The following is a 19,510-nucleotide window of genomic DNA, read 5'->3' as shown; positions in this document are numbered from 1 at the left end:
AAGGTTAAAGGCGCGGAGGACCTCAAAGGTTAAAGGCGTGGAGTAATTCAAAGGGGCAAACTGGGTCAAGACGCACAACAAAAGAAAAAGGTGTTCCCACACTTTACAAATCTTTCTCCTAACTACGATCTTCAAAAAACAGGTATCAGGGAATTGCGCTAGCATCACACCCCACCTTATCAAACAAACCTGCAACTCCAGCGAGCTATATACGCTTTGGTTATCAACAACCTATCATCAGAGCATCATGCAAATACATATGAATCATGCATTGCATACATTGGTTGATACATTACACCATACTTTTTCAGGTAGTCTTCTTTAAGACAAATCTTACAGTCCTTTTCTAAGGAACCTATTCGGGTAGTCTTCTTTAAGACATTCTAAGAGCCTTTTCAGGTAGTATTTTTAAGACAAATCTTCATATCCATTCCAGAAACCTTTTCAGGTAGTCTTATAGAAGACATTGCTTCGTTCCACTCATTACATCAATCAACATATACATGAGCATAAGCATTATCCCATACATCAAGACATCCGACTCAAAACTCTGGTGCTAAGCTATACTATCCACCTGCTTCCCGGTAACCTTACCGATGATAGTAACCTTACTGTTGGTTTATTTCCAATCACTTGATTGATGCTTCTGGTGTAGCAACCTGCCTAAAAATTAACTTTTAGAGTCGCCACCTATTCTACCAAGGCGAATAGGAAACCTCGCGCAGTTAAGAGATCAGGGTAAGATACTATATTCAGGTCGAGGGAAGGTGTTAGGCACCCTCAACCCTTTCCTAAAGGCTAACATTCAAAGATAAAGGTTTATGGCAAGGTTTATAAAGAAAGGTGACAGAGAGTAATTACAAGGCTAATTATATTGACAGGATTAGAATTTAGAGGAAGGGGACTCGCCTTGTTGCCAAGTGCCTACGTACCTCCTAATGGAGGATCAGAGTCTACGTAGTTCGAGGCCCAAGGTTGTACGCCTTTAGAATTTGATTTGAATGGTTTGAAGGCTTTTTGAATGGCCTATCATAGTTTGAATTAGGATGAAAATCCGTAGTTTAATTTGAAGTGTTTTGAATGTTTTAAGTTTTGGGCGTACAACCCTGATTTTAATTTGTACTATTAATCGCGATGACCAATAGGTTTGATCACCATAATTAACAGATTAATAAAAGCATTGCTAATTATTCTAATCGATTGATTCAATTATTTAATTTTATTGTTATCCCTCATAATCAATAGCTTTGATTACAAATAATAACGAATTGATAAAGGAATGCTAATCATCGTAACCAATAGATTTGGTTAAAACCATTTAGCAAAATAAGTTTATTTGAATAATTGATTAATATGACATCATGAGTCGACCAATTCGAAGATGCGGCAAATTGTGAAATCCACCCATCGTATCATTTGCGAAAGGTTGATTCTTTATTTATTGTGAAAACATATTTTTTTGTATAAAATTAAAGAAGGAAAAACTGATTCAATTAACACAAGATCATTTATGTATTAATATTAAATATATTAATCCAATTGAAATTAGTTCTTAGTTTTAAATATAAAAGAGCAATTTCTATACGTACACATTAGAACATATACATGTCATACTAGATAAATTACTATATATGAAGTTCCAGTTTAGAATTCATCACATTAGTGTTATTTCTTTAAGTTGTATATATGTCGTACCGTATTATCGTTGTTTAACTTATATTATATTAGTGTCACAACCCAGCCCAACTAGAAATATGACCCAGAAACATAACCCAATTGGTTTCTCATAACACACCAAAAAGCAGCCGCATAGTACATGAATAGAACCGTTGAATACAAGAAAAAATGTAAACACAGACCCATGTATTTTTTACAGAAACTCTATTTCCACTCTCTCAAACACCCAATGCATATCCATTCAAGAAAAACCCATGTTCAGACATCATCAAAGAAACAAGTACACACTAATATGAGAGAAGAATATGAGACAAACTTCTAACCTGTGGTGGTGCGGTGCTCGCGTATGATTCGCCGTCGGAGGATGATTTGGGCGGCGGGTATGTGTTTCCGTTTTTGTCGCGTGCGGTTGCTGCTATGTTGCGACATTGATTGAAGTGGATGCGGCTTCACCGGATCTGTCTTTGGCGTGTGGTGACTCGATTCTCCTCCCCGCGGTGGCTGGTCGGAGATCTGAGATGCGGGGTTGTTCCAGCGAATATTTTCTTCTCCAAATTAATTTCTTCTATTTTATGCTTGTTGTGCTTCAACTCTGCTTTTCTTTTTCTGTTGTTTCAGCATCCCCTTGATTTCATCCGGAGGTACACGCGCATCTCAAACGACGGGGTAGGTGGTATGGCGACGGCGTGCCGGCAGCGGTTCTAGACAGCGTGCAATCCTTCTGTTAGCTTTTGCTCCACTGTTTCTGTTTGTTGTTTATGTTTGAAGGATTAGGGGTTAGTTTGTAAAGGTGATGAGAAATTGTGAATTTTTTGGTGTCGAAAATATTATGTTGGTAAGGAAAAATTAGTGTAATTTTGGTTTTTCTGGAAAAGATGGTTTCGGGCTTGTGAAGGTTATGTCATGGTGGTGACAAAGGTAAAAAAACAAATGTGTAGGGTGATGTTACTATTACGTGAGAGTGAGAGAGAGTAGTCTATGAAAGAAAGTTGTTTCTAAGTGGATCTGAGAAAATATGTACAGAGACTGTGATTTTGTACGTAAGAATTGGAAAAATAAGGGTTTGTGTATTAGGAATTGCCAAGAAATAAGGCCTACATTTTTTCGGTCCCCCTCTCTTAGTGAACTTTTCAGAATATATATGTGAATGGAATTAGGGTTAGTATGGGCTTGGACTCCTTATGTCTTGAGAGAAAGAGTTTTGATAAAAATCACATGGTTTCCTTTTTATTTTTGTCCAACACTTTTCTATTATTAAACCAAACAAATTTCAATAATATCATGATCAAGATTTGATTGGAAAATAAATCTTGTACATTCCTTGGGATATATCCATTATTTATTTAATTTAAGTTGAATTTAATTGAATAAAATTCAATATAAAAGAAATAAAAATAATAGAAAATTGAATAATGGATTTAGAGGTCTTTATTTGGGTCATGAATATTCACAATCCTTTGATGAAATGAAAACCCTAATTTTAGAGACCCTCGATTAGGAGAGAGTGACTTTGAATAATTCTTTGAACCTTGAGCCATTGAAGATGCATAGAGGAGGGCAAATTTTGGGGTATGACAGCTGCCCCTGTTCAATCTTCTTAAACCTGAAGAGTCAGATAGACACGTCTGCCTATCGTAATCTAAAGGTAGAAGATGATTGAACACTGAAATGCCCCGAAATTTGCATTTGTTGGACAAAAGTTCCGTGGGAGATGGGCTTAAAGATGCCATCTATTTGCCTAGCAGGGTACTTGTCTAAAGCATATGCTTTTCAGACCTGGATCATTTGATTGTATCTGAGGAGAGAGGAAGTAATGTCTTACATAAGACTACCTGAAGAGGTTCCTGAATAGGGTATATCGAAGGTTGATGCGAAGAAGCTTAGGCTTTGAACAATGCTTAGGAAGAATGTCTTGGAGAAGACTAGCTGAGGAGTTCTTTAAAAGAACTAGGTGTGTCTCAGAGAAGTTTGGATAAACATTTTAAAAGGCTACCTAGAGAGGCATGATACGTCTTAAATAAGACTCACCTAGAAAGGCTCTTTAAAAAGATATGAAACCTGGAGAGGTTTTTTTTTTGGAAAGGATATGGAATGTCCTAAACAGGACTATCTACACAGGTTCCTATAAAGGGTATGAAACGTCTTAACAAGACTACCTAGACAGGTCATGGTACGTCTTAAACAGAACTACCTAGAAAGGTTCCTATAAAGGGTACGATACGTTTTAAACAAAACTCACCTAAACAGATTCCTATAAAGGGTACGATACGTTTTAAACAAAACTCACCTAAACAGATTCCTATAAAAGGTACGATACGTTTTAAACAAAACTCACCTAAACAGATTCCTATAAAGGACATGAAACGTTTTAAACAAAACTACCTAAAAAGATTCCTATAAAGGACATGAGACGTTTTAAACAAAACTACCTAAAAAGATTCCTATAAAGGACATGAGACGTTTTCAACAAAACTACCTAGAAAGGTTCCTATAAAGGGAACGATATGTTTTAAATAAAACTACCTAGAAAGGTTCCTATAAAGGACATAAGACGTTTTAAACAAAACTACCTATAAAGGTTCCTATAAAAGACACGATATGTTTTAAACAAAACTACCTCGAAAGGTTCCTATAAAGGACACGATATGTTTTAAACAAAACTACCTAGAAAGGTTCCTATAAAGGGCATGATATGTTTTAAACAAAACTATCTAGAAAGGTTCCTATAAAGGATACGAAGCATTTTAAACAAAACTACCTACAAAGGTTAGGATATGTCTTAAACAAGACTGCTTGGAAAGATTAGGATAATTGTCTTGGACAAGACTACCTGGAGAGGTAAGAAATTCTTTGATTGCTTCTGGATTGTCTTTGAAGAAAGACTTGGAATGAGGTATTGGAATTGTATCTGTTAAGATTGAATCGTTGATACGATCGTATTTGCAATGTAATTGGATGATAACATCCTTTTGAATATGAAGTGACCTGAAAAGGCAGCGTTAGTTTTATGCAATGTCATGATGCATGTGTCATGTAATGAGATTCCCAAAATAAATGAGAATCATGTATGTATGCCGATCCCACACTGCGGGACATAAATAGTACGAGCGTGGGAAGATCGATTACGCAACAATGCTCCTTGTGTGATACTAATGTGACTTGCCGAATATCAGAAATTTTGAGAGACGTGCCCCTTAATCTGAAGGAGGGACCTTTAGAGGGAACTCGAGTTTCACCATGTCTTGCCTGATATGCCTTGCCCCAGTGTTTGAATTCTTGAAAGATATGCCCCTAGTCAATAGGATCCTTGATTGTATGCATTGATTTGAATGTGAAGCGGATGCTTTTCAGAGTGAGTCATGCGTTTCGGTTGCGCCTGACGGACAATGATTTGCTGAGTACTCAAAATGAGATGATGTCTTCTATAAGACTACCTGAAGAGGTCCTTGGGAAGAATGGGAAATTGTCTTAAACAAGATTGCGCTTTAAACAAAGCTCAAAGGGATGTGTTTGTGCAGAGGGTCAAAATATTCCTATAGAGGATAGAGACTTTTTTTTTGTGGCGTTTTAAAACTTAGGAAAAGATATCTTGAAGAAGATCACCCTAAAAAGGATGGTGAACTGTCTTAGAGAAGACTCTGTACTTTAAACAAAGTTTGACAAGGTTCTTGAAAGCGTAAGAGAAGTTTGAATATGTCTTAAAAGACTAACTGGAAAAAGTTAAGAGATGTCTTACAGAAGACTACCTAGAAAAGGTTCTTGGAAATGGATATGTCTTAGAGAAGACTGTCTGAAAGGGTTTGAAAATAGAAAGGATAAGAAAATGGGTCTTTAAAAAGACTATCTGAAAAAGGCTCCTAGAAAGGGTAAGAAGTATTTGAACACGTCTTAAAGAAGACTATATGGACAGATTGAGAAACATCCTATAAAGGATGTGAGAGTGGTATTGACCCCATCTGATACTGAGTGATTTTTGCAACGTGCCCCCAGGTATTGGACTTGCCCCATGGGCTATTCAGCGTCCTTGAGAGATTCCAATGGATCTTGATTAGATTGCCCCATGTAACTGGGATAATGACGGGTTATGCCCTGTGTACACCTTAGCCATCCCAGTTATGCGTAAGGGATGTTTCTTCTTTTGACGAGTTTTTAAAGCTACTTCGTCAGTCAGTAGGATTTTTAGCCATTAGCCATGCCCCATGCAACTTCTCCCTGATGTTTAAACATCTGAATCCACATAGACAAGTGTACTTTGTAATGAAATTCACAAGATGCGAATGCATATGTCTGTCTTGAAAGTTTAAAAACATTTTTTAGTAAAACAAAGTTTTTTTTTGTAAGAAAGTGATATCAAATCAAGAGTTATAGTGGACCTTAAGGAGTCGGGATACCTTTTGGTAACAGTATGCTTTCGAACTAACCATGCTTCAGTTAGGACTTTTAAGGGTTGTAACGTGGCCTGGTTCACGGTTTAAAGAAACAAAAGATAGAGGCTCAAAGTTTATTTGTACCCATCCCAATCTTCGTGATGTTCTCCAGTCCTATGCTCAGTTAGCTATGCATTTAGTCTCCAAAAGAATTAGGGAATTATGACATTGACATGATGGTTCAAAAACCAAAGGTTTATCTGCAAAGGCAGTCATTCTCCTTTTTTGTAATATTTTCTCTTGTGAGGGTATGTAATGGCCTCTTTTTGACTTTGTTATCCCTAACTTTTGCCTGAACTGTTCGTTTTAAAACTACAGTCAGCGGGATGCCCCAATTTTGCCTAAGTCTCCTTAATAGGTTTTGACTCAGCAGGCTTTTGCAATGCTTTCTCTTTTTTCTTTGCGGATATTGACTGCCAGACTTAATGACGACGGGGAACCATCGGTGATTATGTTCAAAGGAACAACTTGGAATAATTAAGTTAACTGAGCAACTACCCTACCCCGGGTTATGTATTAAGGGTTTTATTTTATATGAAGGAAAACTCCTACTTCTTTAGGTTCAAAGGGGTTGACAAGGGATTAACATCCTTATATCTCCGTTATTTAGGAATTGAAACAATGCCTGTACATCGTCAACACAGTCTGTTCGAAAGCGTAGTGTATGAAATTATGATATCATTTTCGTCATTCTCCCTCAAAAGGTGTACAGCTTTAACGAGAGTTGAATATCACAAAGAAGAAAACTAGGTAAAAACACGGTTTTAAATATAGTGAGAACACTAGGAGTAAATCAAGACAAACGTAAGCAATGCATTAATGATTATTGTAAAGTACACAGCATATGTCGTAAGACTAATGTTTAAACAAACAGAAAGAAATTGCGAATGAAAACAAAACTAATGATCTAAGAAATCCTCCTTCTAGCCACCTATGGCATTAGACTTGTGAGGATCTTCGAACTCAACGAGCCCTTCTTCAATCAAATCTTGGATCTTGTGCTTCAACGGCCCACAATCCTCTGTATCATGACCAGGACTGTCTGAATGATAAGCGCACCTAGCATGATGTTTGTACCCGGGAACGGGGTTAACTGGAGCTGAGTATGGAGGTAGCAGAGTTACCAAGTTCTGACTGAGCAAACGTTGCAAAGCTTGAGACAATGGCATATACAACGGAGTGAATGATCGTTTTGGTTTGGACCTCCAGGTGCGTTGGCCACCATGTTGCTTTTGCTGATCCATTGATCTCTTCTGCTGAAATCTTGTTGGATAATATGGCCGGGATGTTAGGTTATCCTTCCCAATGGTTCCTTGCTCTGGAGATAGAAGAGAACTCTTCTCTTAATGCCATGAAAATGATGTGCATGCCATGCATGATATGCCTTGTTCGTATTTATGTCTTTATCCACACCTATGGATTAAATATAATAAAACTCCTTTTTTTTGTTTTTTTTTTCTGGATAAGACATGATGCAAGAATGCAAATGATCTATGATGCATGAAAACACAAAGATATAGCAACAAACAAACAAAACAAAAAAAAATCATATAAGGCAAAAATGCAAATCATATCATAATATTTCAAGAAATCCAGGTTCATAGGTTCGACGTAGCGGCTCTTGGGAGCCAACCTTTTTATAGGGGATTCTAGAAGGTCTCATGGGGTCGTTCGTAGCCTCCGAGACTTTTTGTCTCTTCGGATTTTAGAACAACTCATTTTATCCATGAGGTTCGAATTTTTGGGGTAGGTTCCCGGAGAGATCAGCCAAATATCCCGTCCTGCCCTCAACAAAGTCAAGCCTCGTTTTGGACATTTCCGAATATTCAACCCACTCCGAGTGGAGTTATCAATGAGACTCGTAGGCGATTCATACTCCCCTATTGATCTCAAAGTTAACTCCCACACTTAGGGTTTAACACAACATAGAAAATACCAGCAATGCATATAATATATAATCAAACATTTTAAGGCAGGCAAATGAACATTCCAGGAAAACAAAAACAAATAAAAATAAACAAATGATTTAAAAAAATAATTTAATATTTATTAAAAGATGAACCTCCCCCAAACCCTAAAAATGGCAAGTTTGGCAAACCCTAAAAAAACTTGTCAAACCTAAACCCTGCCAAAACCTATAGGAGCATAGTATTCACCATTATAGTTATCCCCAGCAGAGTCGCCAGCTGTAGCAACCTGCCTAAAAATTAACTTTTAGAGTCGCCACCTATTCTACCAAGGCGAATAGGAAACCTCGCGCAGTTAAGAGATCAGGGTAAGATACTATATTCAGGTCGAGGGAAGGTGTTAGGCACCCTCAACCCTTTCCTAAAGGCTAACATTCAAAGATAAAGGTTTATGGCAAGGTTTATAAAGAAAGGTGACAGAGAGTAATTACAAGGCTAATTATATTGACAGGATTAGAATTTAGAGGAAGGGGACTCGCCTTGTTGCCAAGTGCCTACGTACCTCCTAATGGAGGATCAGAGTCTACGTAGTTCGAGGCCCAAGGTTGTACGCCTTTAGAATTTGATTTGAATGGTTTGAAGGCTTTTTGAATGGCCTATCATAGTTTGAATTAGGATGAAAATCCGTAGTTTAATTTGAAGTGTTTTGAATGTTTTAAGTTTTGGGCGTACAACCCTGATTTTAATTTGTACTATTAATCGCGATGACCAATAGGTTTGATCACCATAATTAACAGATTAATAAAAGCATTGCTAATTATTCTAATCGATTGATTCAATTATTTAATTTTATTGTTATCCCTCATAATCAATAGCTTTGATTACAAATAATAACGAATTGATAAAGGAATGCTAATCATCGTAACCAATAGATTTGGTTAAAACCATTTAGCAAAATAAGTTTATTTGAATAATTGATTAATATGACATCATGAGTCGACCAATTCGAAGATGCGGCAAATTGTGAAATCCACCCATCGTATCATTTGCGAAAGGTTGATTCTTTATTTATTGTGAAAACATATTTTTTTGTATAAAATTAAAGAAGGAAAAACTGATTCAATTAACACAAGATCATTTATGTATTAATATTAAATATATTAATCCAATTGAAATTAGTTCTTAGTTTTAAATATAAAAGAGCAATTTCTATACGTACACATTAGAACATATACATGTCATACTAGTTAAATTACTATATATGAAGTTCCAGTTTAGAATTCATCACATTAGTGTTATTTCTTTAAGTTGTATATATGTCGTACCGTATTATCGTTGTTTAACTTATATTATATTAGTGTCACAACCCAGCCCAACTAGAAATATGACCCAGAAACATAACCCAATTGGTTTCTCATAACACACCAAAAAGCAGCCGCATAGTACATGAATAGAACCGTTGAATACAAGAAAAAATGTAAACACAGACCCATGTATTTTTTACAGAAACTCTATTTCCACTCTCTCAAACACCCAATGCATATCCATTCAAGAAAAACCCATGTTCAGACATCATCAAAGAAACAAGTACACACTAATATGAGAGAAGAACATGAGACAAACTTCTAACCTGTGGTGGTGCGGTGCTCGCGTATGATTCGCCGTCGGAGGATGATTTGGGCGGCGGGTATGTGTTTCCGTTTTTGTCGCGTGCGGTTGCTGCTATGTTGCGACATTGATTGAAGTGGATGCGGCTTCACCGGATCTGTCTTTGGCGTGTGGTGACTCGATTCTCCTCCCCGCGGTGGCTGGTCGGAGATCTGAGATGCGGGGTTGTTCCAGCGAATATTTTCTTCTCCAAATTAATTTCTTCTATTTTATGCTTGTTGTGCTTCAACTCTGCTTTTCTTTTTCTGTTGTTTCAGCATCCCCTTGATTTCATCCGGAGGTACACGCGCATCTCAAACGACGGGGTAGGTGGTATGGCGACGGCGTGCCGGCAGCGGTTCTAGACAGCGTGCAATCCTTCTGTTAGCTTTTGTTCCACTGTTTCTGTTTGTTGTTTATGTTTGAAGGATTAGGGGTTAGTTTGTAAAGGTGATGAGAAATTGTGAATTTTTTGGTGTCGAAAATATTATGTTGGTAAGGAAAAATTAGTGTAATTTTGGTTTTTCTGGAAAAGATGGTTTCGGGCTTGTGAAGGTTATGTCATGGTGGTGACAAAGGTAAAAAAACAAATGTGTAGGGTGATGTTACTATTACGTGAGAGTGAGAGAGAGTAGTCTATGAAAGAAAGTTGTTTCTAAGTGGATCTGAGAAAATATGTACAGAGACTGTGATTTTGTACGTAAGAATTGGAAAAATAAGGGTTTGTGTATTAGGAATTGCTAAGAAATAAGGCCTACATTTTTTCGGTCCCCCTCTCTTAGTGAACTTTTCAGAATATATATGTGAATGGAATTAGGGTTAGTATGGGCTTGGACTCCTTATGTCTTGAGAGAAAGAGTTTTGATAAAAATCACATGGTTTCCTTTTTATTTTTGTCCAACACTTTTCTATTATTAAACCAAACAAATTTCAATAATATCATGATCAAGATTTGATTGGAAAATAAATCTTGTACATTCCTTGGGATATATCCATTATTTATTTAATTTAAGTTGAATTTAATTGAATAAAATTCAATATAAAAGAAATAAAAATAATAGAAAATTGAATAATGGATTTAGAGGTCTTTATTTGGGTCATGAATATTCACAATCCTTTGATGAAATGAAAACCCTAATTTTAGAGACCCTCGATTAGGAGAGAGTGACTTTGAATAATTCTTTGAACCTTGAGCCATTGAAGATGCATTGAGGAGGGCAAATTTTGGGGTATGACAGCTGCCCCTGTTCAATCTTCTTAAACCTGAAGAGTCAGATAGACACGTCTGCCTATCGTAATCTAAAGGTAGAAGATGATTGAACACTGAAATGCCCCGAAATTTGCATTTGTTGGACAAAAGTTCCGTGGGAGATGGGCTTAAAGATGCCATCTATTTGCCTAGCAGGGTACTTGTCTAAAGCATATGCTTTTCAGACCTGGATCATTTGATTGTATCTGAGGAGAGAGGAAGTAATGTCTTACATAAGACTACCTGAAGAGGTTCCTGAATAGGGTATATCGAAGGTTGATGCGAAGAAGCTTAGGCTTTGAACAATGCTTAGGAAGAATGTCTTGGAGAAGACTAGCTGAGGAGTTCTTTAAAAGAACTAGGTGTGTCTCAGAGAAGTTTGGATAAACATTTTAAAAGGCTACCTAGAGAGGCATGATACGTCTTAAATAAGACTCACCTAGAAAGGCTCTTTAAAAAGATATGAAACCTGGAGAGGTTTTTTTTTTGGAAAGGATATGGAATGTCCTAAACAGGACTATCTACACAGGTTCCTATAAAGGGTATGAAACGTCTTAACAAGACTACCTAGACAGGTCATGGTACGTCTTAAACAGAACTACCTAGAAAGGTTCCTATAAAGGGTACGATACGTTTTAAACAAAACTCACCTAAACAGATTCCTATAAAGGGTACGATACGTTTTAAACAAAACTCACCTAAACAGATTCCTATAAAAGGTACGATACGTTTTAAACAAAACTCACCTAAACAGATTCCTATAAAGGACATGAAACGTTTTAAACAAAACTACCTAAAAAGATTCCTATAAAGGACATGAGACGTTTTAAACAAAACTACCTAAAAAGATTCCTATAAAGGACATGAGACGTTTTCAACAAAACTACCTAGAAAGGTTCCTATAAAGGGAACGATATGTTTTAAATAAAACTACCTAGAAAGGTTCCTATAAAGGACATAAGACGTTTTAAACAAAACTACCTATAAAGGTTCCTATAAAAGACACGATATGTTTTAAACAAAACTACCTCGAAAGGTTCCTATAAAGGACACGATATGTTTTAAACAAAACTACCTAGAAAGGTTCCTATAAAGGGCATGATATGTTTTAAACAAAACTATCTAGAAAGGTTCCTATAAAGGATACGAAGCATTTTAAACAAAACTACCTACAAAGGTTAGGATATGTCTTAAACAAGACTGCTTGGAAAGATTAGGATAATTGTCTTGGACAAGACTACCTGGAGAGGTAAGAAATTCTTTGATTGCTTCTGGATTGTCTTTGAAGAAAGACTTGGAATGAGGTATTGGAATTGTATCTGTTAAGATTGAATCGTTGATACGATCGTATTTGCAATGTAATTGGATGATAACATCCTTTTGAATATGAAGTGACCTGAAAAGGCAGCGTTAGTTTTATGCAATGTCATGATGCATGTGTCATGTAATGAGATTCCCAAAATAAATGAGAATCATGTATGTATGCCGATCCCACACTGCGGGACATAAATAGTACGAGCGTGGGAAGATCGATTACGCAACAATGCTCCTTGTGTGATACTAATGTGACTTGCCGAATATCAGAAATTTTGAGAGACGTGCCCCTTAATCTGAAGGAGGGACCTTTAGAGGGAACTCGAGTTTCACCATGTCTTGCCTGATATGCCTTGCCCCAGTGTTTGAATTCTTGAAAGATATGCCCCTAGTCAATAGGATCCTTGATTGTATGCATTGATTTGAATGTGAAGCGGATGCTTTTCAGAGTGAGTCATGCGTTTCGGTTGCGCCTGACGGACAATGATTTGCTGAGTACTCAAAATGAGATGATGTCTTCTATAAGACTACCTGAAGAGGTCCTTGGGAAGAATGGGAAATTGTCTTAAACAAGATTGCGCTTTAAACAAAGCTCAAAGGGATGTGTTTGTGCAGAGGGTCAAAATATTCCTATAGAGGATAGAGACTGTTTTTTTTTGTGGCGTTTTAAAACTTAGGAAAAGATATCTTGAAGAAGATCACCCTAAAAAGGATGGTGAACTGTCTTAGAGAAGACTCTGTACTTTAAACAAAGTTTGACAAGGTTCTTGAAAGCGTAAGAGAAGTTTGAATATGTCTTAAAAGACTAACTGGAAAAAGTTAAGAGATGTCTTACAGAAGACTACCTAGAAAAGGTTCTTGGAAATGGATATGTCTTAGAGAAGACTGTCTGAAAGGGTTTGAAAATAGAAAGGATAAGAAAATGGGTCTTTAAAAAGACTATCTGAAAAAGGCTCCTAGAAAGGGTAAGAAGTATTTGAACACGTCTTAAAGAAGACTATATGGACAGATTGAGAAACATCCTATAAAGGATGTGAGAGTGGTATTGACCCCATCTGATACTGAGTGATTTTTGCAACGTGCCCCCAGGTATTGGACTTGCCCCATGGGCTATTCAGCGTCCTTGAGAGATTCCAATGGATCTTGATTAGATTGCCCCATGTAACTGGGATAATGACGGGTTATGCCCTGTGTACACCTTAGCCATCCCAGTTATGCGTAAGGGATGTTTCTTCTTTTGACGAGTTTTTAAAGCTACTTCGTCAGTCAGTAGGATTTTTAGCCATTAGCCATGCCCCATGCAACTTCTCCCTGATGTTTAAACATCTGAATCCACATAGACAAGTGTACTTTGTAATGAAATTCACAAGATGCGAATGCATATGTCTGTCTTGAAAGTTTAAAAACATTTTTGAGTAAAACAAAGTTTTTTTTTGTAAGAAAGTGATATCAAATCAAGAGTTATAGTGGACCTTAAGGAGTCGGGATACCTTTTGGTAACAGTATGCTTTCGAACTAACCATGCTTCAGTTAGGACTTTTAAGGGTTGTAACGTGGCCTGGTTCACGGTTTAAAGAAACAAAAGATAGAGGCTCAAAGTTTATTTGTACCCATCCCAATCTTCGTGATGTTCTCCAGTCCTATGCTCAGTTAGCTATGCATTTAGTCTCCAAAAGAATTAGGGAATTATGACATTGACATGATGGTTCAAAAACCAAAGGTTTATCTGCAAAGGCAGTCATTCTCCTTTTTTGTAATATTTTCTCTTGTGAGGGTATGTAATGGCCTCTTTTTGACTTTGTTATCCCTAACTTTTGCCTGAACTGTTCGTTTTAAAACTACAGTCAGCGGGATGCCCCAATTTTGCCTAAGTCTCCTTAATAGGTTTTGACTCAGCAGGCTTTTGCAATGCTTTCTCTTTTTTCTTTGCGGATATTGACTGCCAGACTTAATGACGACGGGGAACCATCGGTGATTATGTTCAAAGGAACAACTTGGAATAATTAAGTTAACTGAGCAACTACCCTACCCCGGGTTATGTATTAAGGGTTTTATTTTATATGAAGGAAAACTCCTACTTATTTAGGTTCAAAGGGGTTGACAAGGGATTAACATCCTTATATCTCCGTTATTTAGGAATTGAAACAATGCCTGTACATCGTCAACACAGTCTGTTCGAAAGCGTAGTGTATGAAATTATGATATCATTTTCGTCATTCTCCCTCAAAAGGTGTACAGCTTTAACGAGAGTTGAATATCACAAAGAAGAAAACTAGGTAAAAACACGGTTTTAAATATAGTGAGAACACTAGGAGTAAATCAAGACAAACGTAAGCAATGCATTAATGATTATTGTAAAGTACACAGCATATGTCGTAAGACTAATGTTTAAACAAACAGAAAGAAATTGCGAATGAAAACAAAACTAATGATCTAAGAAATCCTCCTTCTAGCCACCTATGGCATTAGACTTGTGAGGATCTTCGAACTCAACGAGCCCTTCTTCAATCAAATCTTGGATCTTGTGCTTCAACGGCCCACAATCCTCTGTATCATGACCAGGACTGTCTGAATGATAAGCGCACCTAGCATGATGTTTGTACCCGGGAACGGGGTTAACTGGAGCTGAGTATGGAGGTAGCAGAGTTACCAAGTTCTGACTGAGCAAACGTTGCAAAGCTTGAGACAATGGCATATACAACGGAGTGAATGATCGTTTTGGTTTGGACCTCCAGGTGCGTTGGCCACCATGTTGCTTTTGCTGATCCATTGATCTCTTCTGCTGAAATCTTGTTGGATAATATGGCCGGGATGTTAGGTTATCCTTCCCAATGGTTCCTTGCTCTGGAGATAGAAGAGAACTCTTCTCTTAATGCCATGAAAATGATGTGCATGCCATGCATGATATGCCTTGTTCGTATTTATGTCTTTATCCACACCTATGGATTAAATATAATAAAACTCCTTTTTTTTGTTTTTTTTTTCTGGATAAGACATGATGCAAGAATGCAAATGATCTATGATGCATGAAAACACAAAGATATAGCAACAAACAAACAAAACAAAAAAAAATCATATAAGGCAAAAATGCAAATCATATCATAATATTTCAAGAAATCCAGGTTCATAGGTTCGACGTAGCGGCTCTTGGGAGCCAACCTTTTTATAGGGGATTCTAGAAGGTCTCATGGGGTCGTTCGTAGCCTCCGAGACTTTTTGTCTCTTCGGATTTTAGAACAACTCATTTTATCCATGAGGTTCGAATTTTTGGGGTAGGTTCCCGGAGAGATCAGCCAAATATCCCGTCCTGCCCTCAACAAAGTCAAGCCTCGTTTTGGACATTTCCGAATATTCAACCCACTCCGAGTGGAGTTATCAATGAGACTCGTAGGCGATTCATACTCCCCTATTGATCTCAAAGTTAACTCCCACACTTAGGGTTTAACACAACATAGAAAATACCAGCAATGCATATAATATATAATCAAACATTTTAAGGCAGGCAAATGAACATTCCAGGAAAACAAAAACAAATAAAAATAAACAAATGATTTAAAAAAATAATTTAATATTTATTAAAAGATGAACCTCCCCCAAACCCTAAAAATGGCAAGTTTGGCAAACCCTAAAAAAACTTGTCAAACCTAAACCCTGCCAAAACCTATAGGAGCATAGTATTCACCATTATAGTTATCCCCAGCAGAGTCGCCAGCTGTAGCAACCTGCCTAAAAATTAACTTTTAGAGTCGCCACCTATTCTACCAAGGCGAATAGGAAACCTCGCGCAGTTAAGAGATCAGGGTAAGATACTATATTCAGGTCGAGGGAAGGTGTTAGGCACCCTCAACCCTTTCCTAAAGGCTAACATTCAAAGATAAAGGTTTATGGCAAGGTTTATAAAGAAAGGTGACAGAGAGTAATTACAAGGCTAATTATATTGACAGGATTAGAATTTAGAGGAAGGGGACTCGCCTTGTTGCCAAGTGCCTACGTACCTCCTAATGGAGGATCAGAGTCTACGTAGTTCGAGGCCCAAGGTTGTACGCCTTTAGAATTTGATTTGAATGGTTTGAAGGCTTTTTGAATGGCCTATCATAGTTTGAATTAGGATGAAAATCCGTAGTTTAATTTGAAGTGTTTTGAATGTTTTAAGTTTTGGGCGTACAACCCTGATTTTAATTTGTACTATTAATCGCGATGACCAATAGGTTTGATCACCATAATTAACAGATTAATAAAAGCATTGCTAATTATTCTAATCGATTGATTCAATTATTTAATTTTATTGTTATCCCTCATAATCAATAGCTTTGATTACAAATAATAACGAATTGATAAAGGAATGCTAATCATCGTAACCAATAGATTTGGTTAAAACCATTTAGCAAAATAAGTTTATTTGAATAATTGATTAATATGACATCATGAGTCGACCAATTCGAAGATGCGGCAAATTGTGAAATCCACCCATCGTATCATTTGCGAAAGGTTGATTCTTTATTTATTGTGAAAACATATTTTTTTGTATAAAATTAAAGAAGGAAAAACTGATTCAATTAACACAAGATCATTTATGTATTAATATTAAATATATTAATCCAATTGAAATTAGTTCTTAGTTTTAAATATAAAAGAGCAATTTCTATACGTACACATTAGAACATATACATGTCATACTAGTTAAATTACTATATATGAAGTTCCAGTTTAGAATTCATCACATTAGTGTTATTTCTTTAAGTTGTATATATGTCGTACCGTATTATCGTTGTTTAACTTATATTATATTAGTGTCACAACCCAGCCCAACTAGAAATATGACCCAGAAACATAACCCAATTGGTTTCTCATAACACACCAAAAAGCAGCCGCATAGTACATGAATAGAACCGTTGAATACAAGAAAAAATGTAAACACAGACCCATGTATTTTTTACAGAAACTCTATTTCCACTCTCTCAAACACCCAATGCATATCCATTCAAGAAAAACCCATGTTCAGACATCATCAAAGAAACAAGTACACACTAATATGAGAGAAGAATATGAGACAAACTTCTAACCTGTGGTGGTGCGGTGCTCGCGTATGATTCGCCGTCGGAGGATGATTTGGGCGGCGGGTATGTGTTTCCGTTTTTGTCGCGTGCGGTTGCTGCTATGTTGCGACATTGATTGAAGTGGATGCGGCTTCACCGGATCTGTCTTTGGCGTGTGGTGACTCGATTCTCCTCCCCGCGGTGGCTGGTCGGAGATCTGAGATGCGGGGTTGTTCCAGCGAATATTTTCTTCTCCAAATTAATTTCTTCTATTTTATGCTTGTTGTGCTTCAACTCTGCTTTTCTTTTTCTGTTGTTTCAGCATCCCCTTGATTTCATCCGGAGGTACACGCGCATCTCAAACGACGGGGTAGGTGGTATGGCGACGGCGTGCCGGCAGCGGTTCTAGACAGCGTGCAATCCTTCTGTTAGCTTTTGTTCCACTGTTTCTGTTTGTTGTTTATGTTTGAAGGATTAGGGGTTAGTTTGTAAAGGTGATGAGAAATTGTGAATTTTTTGGTGTCGAAAATATTATGTTGGTAAGGAAAAATTAGTGTAATTTTGGTTTTTCTGGAAAAGATGGTTTCGGGCTTGTGAAGGTTATGTCATGGTGGTGACAAAGGTAAAAAAACAAATGTGTAGGGTGATGTTACTATTACGTGAGAGTGAGAGAGAGTAGTCTATGAAAGAAAGTTGTTTCTAAGTGGATCTGAGAAAATATGTACAGAGACTGTGATTTTGTACGTAAGAATTGGAAAAATAAGGGTTTGTGTATTAGGAATTGCTAAGAAATAAGGCCTACATTTTTTCGGTCCCCCTCTCTTAGTGAACTTTTCAGAATATATATGTGAATGGAATTAGGGTTAGTATGGGCTTGGACTCCTTATGTCTTGAGAGAAAGAGTTTTGATAAAAATCACATGGTTTCCTTTTTATTTTTGTCCAACACTTTTCTATTATTAAACCAAACAAATTTCAATAATATCATGATCAAGATTTGATTGGAAAATAAATCTTGTACATTCCTTGGGATATATCCATTATTTATTTAATTTAAGTTGAATTTAATTGAATAAAATTCAATATAAAAGAAATAAAAATAATAGAAAATTGAATAATGGATTTAGAGGTCTTTATTTGGGTCATGAATATTCACAATCCTTTGATGAAATGAAAACCCTAATTTTAGAGACCCTCGATTAGGAGAGAGTGACTTTGAATAATTCTTTGAACCTTGAGCCATTGAAGATGCATTGAGGAGGGCAAATTTTGGGGTATGACATCTGGTAACCTTATCGATGCCAGTAACCTTACTGAGATATTCTTCCCAATCGCCTGACTGATGCTTTCTGGTAACCTTACTGAGATATTCTTCCCAATCGCATGATTGATGCTTTCTGGTAACCTTACCGATGCCAGTAACCTTACTGATGATAGCAACCTCACGGAGATATTCACCCGATCACCTGATTGATGTATCCCGGTAACCTTACCGATGATAGCAACCTTGTTGTTCATTCACCCATAAACAATCTATGCATACGCATGTGCATAAGCATTATCCACATTACCAAGCCGGCATAAGCATAACTGTGGTGTAGGTGCAAATGTGGTCTAAACAAGCTCAATAAGGAGATAAAATCTTAGGATTGACATCAGCATCAGCATACATACATACGCATTAGCATATGCATATCATCTGGGGCATTCACACACTACATATCACAGAGGTCCAATTTTCATTAGCAATCCAAATCATTTCAAAGTCCAGTTCTTTCCCTGGCAGGTGCATAAAAATCCAATTCTCGTTTGGTAGTCAGTTCCCGTCTGACTGGTGCATAAAAATCCAATTCTCGTTTGGTAGTCAGTTCCCGTCTGACTGGTACAATTAAATCCAATTCTCGTTTGGTAGTCAGTTCCCGACTGACTGGTGCATAAAAATCCAATTCTCGTTTGGTAGTCAGTTTCCGTCTGACTGTTACAGCAAAACCCAATAATCCTATTGGTGCAGGTGAGTTTGCGACAAACCTCGCAAGTGATCCTATTGGTGCAGGTGAGCTTGTCAGAGCTATGACAAGTAATCCTAATGGTGTAGGTGAAATTTGTCCGAACCAGGGCAAATAATCCTAAATGGTGCAGGTGAAATTGCTATAAACATAGAAAATTATCCTAAATGGTGCAGGTGAAGTTGCTATAAGCATAGCAAATAATCCTAAATGGTGCAGGTGAAGTTGCTATAAGCATAGCAAATTAT

At 37.0% G+C, this 19,510-nt stretch overlaps 2 protein-coding genes across 2 annotated transcripts; both read right to left on the bottom strand.

Annotated features, from left to right (window-relative positions):
• Positions 1–6,943: 6,943 nt before the first annotated feature.
• LOC131616966 (uncharacterized) lies at positions 6,944–10,418 on the bottom strand. The gene is made up of 2 exons (XM_058888379.1): positions 9,642–10,418; positions 6,944–7,422 (listed from the first exon to the last, which is right to left on the bottom strand). Exons 1-2 carry the CDS (start codon positions 9,745–9,747, stop codon positions 7,028–7,030), a joined length of 501 nt encoding a protein of 166 aa, XP_058744362.1. The 5' UTR covers positions 9,748–10,418; the 3' UTR covers positions 6,944–7,027.
• A 4,150-nt stretch (positions 10,419–14,568) lies between these two features.
• On the bottom strand, positions 14,569–18,061 carry LOC131616965 (uncharacterized). The gene is made up of 2 exons (XM_058888378.1): positions 17,285–18,061; positions 14,569–15,065 (listed from the first exon to the last, which is right to left on the bottom strand). Exons 1-2 carry the CDS (start codon positions 17,388–17,390, stop codon positions 14,671–14,673), a joined length of 501 nt encoding a protein of 166 aa, XP_058744361.1. The 5' UTR covers positions 17,391–18,061; the 3' UTR covers positions 14,569–14,670.
• Positions 18,062–19,510: the final 1,449 nt, after the last annotated feature.

This window comes from Vicia villosa, linkage group LG7 (genome assembly GCF_029867415.1).
Source record: "Vicia villosa cultivar HV-30 ecotype Madison, WI linkage group LG7, Vvil1.0, whole genome shotgun sequence".
Lineage (NCBI taxonomy): Eukaryota > Viridiplantae > Streptophyta > Magnoliopsida > Fabales > Fabaceae > Vicia > Vicia villosa.
Note: the sequence above shows the minus strand (reverse complement) of the source record. Positions and strands in the feature narration are given on the sequence as shown.

Excerpts from the sequence above, each read along its gene's own strand:
- LOC131616966 (XM_058888379.1), bottom strand. The coding sequence starts at position 9,747 with ATGTCGCAACATAGCAGCAACCGCACGCGACAAAAACGGAAACACATA. Across the intron at positions 7,423-9,641 it reads CGAGCACCGCACCACCACAG|AGCAAGGAACCATTGGGAAG; the intron begins GTTAGAAGTTTG and ends TTCTATCTCCAG.
- LOC131616965 (XM_058888378.1), bottom strand. The coding sequence starts at position 17,390 with ATGTCGCAACATAGCAGCAACCGCACGCGACAAAAACGGAAACACATA. Across the intron at positions 15,066-17,284 it reads CGAGCACCGCACCACCACAG|AGCAAGGAACCATTGGGAAG; the intron begins GTTAGAAGTTTG and ends TTCTATCTCCAG.